We start from the raw sequence: 6,014 nt of genomic DNA on the forward strand, positions 1-6,014 counted from the left end.
AGTGAAGATAAGCGTCAGTGTTTCCAGAGTCGACTTCTGATAAAATTACTCCCTCCCGTGAACCGTGCAGCGGTTTCTAATTAACGTGCAATTGCGTACGTGATGTGTTCTGGCCGAAGAGGTATATTTCAGCAGGGAATGGTTTTTTGAAAGGTAATGCAATGATGAAGTCCGCGTGCGTATTACTCTGCACAATCTGTTAGCGGCTTGTGTTCAACACATTTTACCTGCACTTTGGTATGCGGGCACTTAGGCCACGTGGAGCCTGGGCAAATAATTTGTCTTCAGCATTCACCCCAAAAAGAGCGGCAGCACCTAGGGAACAGTGTGAGCGTGAAGAGACCGAGTCGCTCTGAGTGAGGAAAGCCAGAGGTGATACGTACAGCCAGGGTCCCCGCGTGGCGGCGAGCCAGCTAGCAGGAACTTGGGAGAGCAAGGAGGAGGTTTGGAGATGGAGGAAGGGGAGGGGCTGGCAGCAAAAGAGACAGGCCGAGGAGACTCCTCACCCTAAATGTGTCTGACCTTTGATCCCCGGGGCAGTGGCAGCTGGCCTTCGTCAGAGCTCCTTCCTCGTCATCACCGTCACGGGACTGCCACCCCCCCCCCCCCCCCTAAGATGAGCGGGAGCCCTCGCAAGCGCCCCCCACCCCAGCTTCCCCGGCCATCCACCCCCTCCAAAAGCGCGGTTCCCAGAAAGAGACGGATAGCTGCGTCTTGTTGATGGTAAAGAGGGCGGCCGTGAACCGCTGTGTCGGAATGCTGGAGTTCACTTGCCTGGCGCCACGCTGCCTGCCTCCCAGCAGGCCCGCACCCCGTCTCACCCACACCAGCACCGGCAAGGCTCGCTCGCACCCCTGCACCGCTAAATTATTTATTTGCTTCTTCTTGTCGTTTGTTTCATGCGGTTTCTTTACGCTTATTACCGCCGAGTCGGATCGCAGTCCAAACGCCACACCCCGTGCACATTGGCCTCGCTGCAGGTTAAACGGTTAACGTAGGTACGCCGCGGCAGCATCATTTTGCTTTGACGTTAACTGATAATCATACTTACGATTTGACCCGGGTCAGTGCTCCGCCGACTGTAGCCGCATCGTTAACGAGCGAAGGGCCGCATTTGTCCTGCTTGTGAGAGAAAGGATGAGGTTTGTTTCTTATATTGGAAACCACACCCATCTGATTGCATGACAGGTGTCAAGTGAGTTGTCATTGTGGAGCATTTAACATTCCGTTCCTGCACTGTGCACCCCTTGCACATTGTCAACTTGTCGTTGGCAGATTCAGAAAAAACATCCTCCCTTGTGAATCTTCAATTCCAGTGGATTTTGTTGCAGGTGGGGGTGTGTATGTTATTTCTTACATATTTATCCCATTGTCTGTCCTCATTTAAGGACTGGGTGGCTTTTATGCCACAAGTTGACAAAATGCTACTTAAGCCTGGCTGATGACTTCTGCCTGGTGCCCATTTTGCAAAACTGGTTCTGCCAAGACGGGGAGATTGATCGGGACGAGACGGGGCTCCGCCAACACGTGAATCACGCACTGTGGGTTTTTTCTTTCTCTCTACTTGACAATTGGGGGCTTCGTTGGCAGTAGCCACTTCGCCGCCAGTACCTTAGAGGGCGAGTGAAGTTCACGTTCATCATAGCCCCACCGGGAACGCGCGTGCACACGTGCGCGCAAGCAGCGCTCATGTTGCTGCCACCGAGTTGCGTCGCCGACTGACGGGATCCGTGCGGACGTTGCACCTCGCCACGCAGGTAGAGGAGGGAGAGAGATTGAGAGGGCGCGCACTCGGTTGCGTTTGGGGCGGCTGCGTCCTCCACTCTTGTCGGCTCACTGTGCCGACTCGGAAGTGTCCTTTGTTCATTAGTCTTCTACTTTGCACACGTTTGTTCGGGGAAGGCTCCAATGTCATTTGTTGCAGTTTCACCACTGTGTACCCGATTCGGTCGCTCGGTAGATCCTCTTCCGCAGACCGATTAGGCCCCCGTGTGCGGGATCTGTTGAGCCACGCTCGTGCCTATCACACGCATGTGCCTGTCTCTCTATACTCGTTTTCCTCCTTTGATTCGGTCAGTTTGTGTATGTTGTTTTGTTCTTGTTTTGAGGGCTAAAATAATGAGCGACATTTTCCAAGTGGCACTTTCTTCCACTGAACCTCCTACAAATGTACCCTCAACATATTTTTGTGTTTCATATTTCGCATCTCTTAAACTTTCTTGCTTGTTTTAAGAAGGAAAATGTTTGGATGTATCCAGATGGCTCAATTTAGTCTGTTGGCAGAGCATTTGTTTGGAAGGTGTGGCCTCTCCCACAGGAAAGCTGCAGTGGTGATGCATTAGGGCACCGTATGCGTATGTATGTATGTATGTTAAACTTCTCACACCTTACATAGCCGACCGTGCTAATCGGAGGTGTGAAGGGCAGCAAACTAAACCCAAACAAAAGTTCTAAAGAAATTCGTTTTCAATCTATATTTAAATGTGCATAGCTGGAGTTGGTTTCCTGATATCGGAGGGAAGAGTTGTCCAACACGGCCGCAGAAGTGCGGATCTGAAAGCGCACGATGCAGTGACCGTCTTTGTTCGATGGCTAGCCAAAAGCCGCTGCTGCGAGGATGATCGGAGTTCACGTGTTTGTGAGCATGTTGTTATGCTGACGTGCACTCACCCTGCCGGCTTGCGAATAAGGTGTTTTGGTATTCAGTGATTAAGTCAGCTCTTAAATTTAAAGTTAGTTCCAAAAATCATTTGTATAGTTCAGAATACGGTATATATAAAACAAAGCAAATGACGCATTAATTTTTCTGTTTATTTTCTTGATAAGTTACCATGTTAGTAAATACAATAAGTCTGTCTCTTCGCACAAAAATAACAGTTTCGGTCATCAGCCCCAGTTTTCATCCGGATGGTTATTTTATATTTTATTGTTGCATGCAGAATTGTCTATAATAATGCATTACCCACAATTATTTACTCTGGCACATAATGCATATTTGCAAGTGTCAAATATGTTACTTAATGTGCAAGATCATATTGAAACTATGTTCAGTCAAACATTACTATACAATATGTTGGGGTATAATGCATGTACGGTAAATATTCTTGATGTTTCCTAAAAGCTGAAACATGAGATGAAAGTTCTCAGCAAGGAAATAGCAGTGGGTTTGTTTAAACGTGTTATGGTCATATATTAAGCATTAATAATGTCATCATTAATACTTGATTATGCTTCAACAGTGCACAAACCGGTTGCTACATGTACATGCGAATTACTTGAAGCCACTCGGCAGTATAATTTTACATTTACAATTCATCAACTCTCTCCTTGAGCCTGTTTTTGATTGATTGAATTTTTTTCGCGGGTTTACGAGAATGACCCACCGGAGGGCCTTGTTTTTTGAAGCAAAACAATTGTTAACAAACGATTGATTTGTTTTGTATCTCTTGTCATGTGTGTGTGTATCGATGCGATGAAGTCTCTATGCACTTCTCTCGGAAGGGTTCGTCGCGAAAGCTCCGCTTGTAGAGGAAGTGCTCATTTGAATGATAGGACCGCGCGTCTGCTTTTTCCACGTCGCAGATGCTCTCCACGGTGCTGAACATCATCATGTTCGAGGACTGCAGGAACCAATGGTCCATGTCCCGCCCGCTACTCGGCCTCATTCTCCTCAATGAGAAGGTAAGAAAGGGGGTGGCAGCGCTGCGGGAAATTTCACCGGACCTTTGTTCGACGCAGCAAATGAATAATACTGAGAAAATGGCTTTGGTTTGTGCGGGGAGATCTGCAGCAAAACTTAGTTCCCCCCCCCCTCCCCCCCCTCGTGCGATGCTGTCTTGGCGTGTGCAGTATTTTACGGAGCTGCGTAACAACATTGTGAGCAGCCAGGCCCCGGAGAAGCAACAGGCCATGCACCTGTGCTTTGAGAACCTCATGGAGGCCATCGAGCGAAACCTGCTCACCAAGAACCGTGACAGGTGAGGGCCCCTCTGACCCAGCACGTTCTCCTCAACACTCGCAATGTTAGCCCTGGCTGCGAATCGAACTCACGTGACACAAGTTCATATATGCCCCGCGTGCATACGATTACGCAATCGGGTTATGGTTCGTTTGACAAGTAAATTTTTTTTTTATTACCACGTTTAAACATTTCCTTCGCTGTGGCGACGCACCTCCGATTGGCACGGTTGACTACGTGCGGTGCGAAAGAAGTTCAGCGTACATACGTGCGACCGATGGCGTGAACGCGGCATCCTGCACGAACGGGGAGCCGTGTGGATTAGGGCGATAGCGCACACTTAGGGGCGTTGTTTCTCATATTCAGATTGATTGGGAAAAATCCGATCGGAAATTTTAGATAATCCGTAAAAAAAAATTGTTTTGGATTGACCTGAAAATTTGCATCATGGCAAGGTGACTTCGCGTCCAAAAAGTTGCGTGGCATCGTGTGATTTTACTTGGTTAGCACAACAACGTGTAAAATGATCCAATCTTTTCTAGATTTAAAGCTTTCGTGACTGCTAGGATCCATACTCTTTGGTTCTATTGGGTAAAGTCACGTAGGTAAAAAATAAAATAGCAAAAAATCACGACGTTTCGGCCACAACACAAGCGGCCTTCATCAGGTGAAGGGACGAGACTGTCTGGAGGACAGCGCTGGAGACAGTCTCGTCCCTTCACCTGATGAAGGCCGCTTGTGTTGTGGCCGAAACGTCGTGATTTTTTGTTATTTTATTTTCACCTACGTGACTTTACCCAATAGAACCAAAGAGTATGATCCAATCTTGTTACATGTTACAAGTTACATTTTACCATTTGATATGCGTCCCGACCATGCATGTGTCTTTTGACAATACAGCACGTGAAACTGCTGAGCCCATGTTTGTGTGGATTATGGTCCCATAATGCACGAGCAAGTCCATATCTCTCCAGTTTCATGGTCTCAGCTCTGACAGTTCATACAAATGTAAAACCCAAGACTTGTCTGTATTTAATTCAGAAGTGCTACAACATTTTAAAGAATATTTGTGCACAAGGAGTCAAATAATGCCTTCTTTCATCGATTATTAGATACATGCATAAAGTTGTCTCTTTAAGAATCAGATGTTTTTATAATTCTTCCATGTTGTATGTAATGAGTTCACATCACCCTTACCAGCTATTAAGAGGCACACTGCCATGCACAAAAATGTTAAAAATAGAATCAATTCTCGATTCGAATCATGAATCCCAATTGTTAGAATGCATCCAATCGCTGAGGAAGGTGAATTCTTCCACCGAGACATTGTACAGTAGTTGGTAAATGTAGCAGTATTCTCCATATTTACATATGTATGTTGAATTTCTTTCGCACCATACGTAGCTAACTGCTAATCGGAGGTGCTGGGGAAGGACAACAAACTAAACCCAAGAAGCAGTTCTAAAGAAATTAGTTTCCTATCTAAAAGACTTTTCTGATGACTTGCCATGTTATATCCACTCCCAAAACTACTTGGCTACCTCTCACTTTACCTGGACACTTGTATGCACACGGAGTGTTTGAACGATACGGGGTGAAACGAATCTAAAGATAACTCTAACAGCTGCTGTCCTTGTGTCCCCAGGTTCACGCAGAACCTGGCCATCTTCAGGAGAGATGTCAACGACTCACTCAAATCTATGTCACCGTTTGCAGCCAACAGTGTGGACATGATGAGCTGAGGTCATCTGCCCACAAGGGTGACTGTCTGTCACGGGTTTTGGGTTGGGGAGGGGGGGCGGACGTGGGAGGGAGGGGGGGGGGGGTTGCAGGGGAATCTTTTTTCAGCCTCTTGGCCTGGTTTCAGCTCAGGGGTCCGCCGTTCAGCGAGCGAGTCAAAGCTTCCAGAGTTCGACACCTGCCCCCCCTGACAAACAATACAGAAAGCCCAGTTGTAAAGGACACTAAAAATAAATGATGAAAACAACTTTAAGCGATCCTGGTAATCTCATGAGTTCTAGTGCATTGGTTCCCCCCCCACCTTTGGGCATGCATT

The 6,014-nt window shown here is 47.2% G+C and overlaps 1 protein-coding gene across 3 annotated transcripts in view; it reads left to right on the forward strand.

Moving 5' to 3' along the window:
- XPO7 (exportin 7) overlaps positions 1 to 5,761 on the forward strand; it is an 83,839-nt gene extending 78,078 nt beyond the window's left edge. For 2 of the 3 annotated variants that reach the window (XM_032950507.2, XM_032950508.2), the window contains exons 26-28: positions 3,553 to 3,681; positions 3,850 to 3,977; positions 5,604 to 5,761. In XM_032950507.2, the coding sequence (XP_032806398.1) occupies positions 3,553 to 3,681; positions 3,850 to 3,977; positions 5,604 to 5,700 (354 nt within the window). In that variant the 3' untranslated portion in view covers positions 5,701 to 5,761. The remainder of the gene's footprint in view (positions 1 to 3,552; positions 3,682 to 3,849; positions 3,978 to 5,603) is intronic. The other variant, XM_032950509.2, reaches the window with a different exon arrangement.
- The last annotated feature ends 253 nt before the right edge of the window (positions 5,762 to 6,014 follow it).

The sequence above is a fragment of the Petromyzon marinus genome, chromosome 9 (genome assembly GCF_048934315.1).
Source record: "Petromyzon marinus isolate PM22_M1 ecotype Great Lakes invasive population chromosome 9, UKy_Petmar_22M1.pri1.0, whole genome shotgun sequence".
Lineage (NCBI taxonomy): Eukaryota > Metazoa > Chordata > Hyperoartia > Petromyzontiformes > Petromyzontidae > Petromyzon > Petromyzon marinus.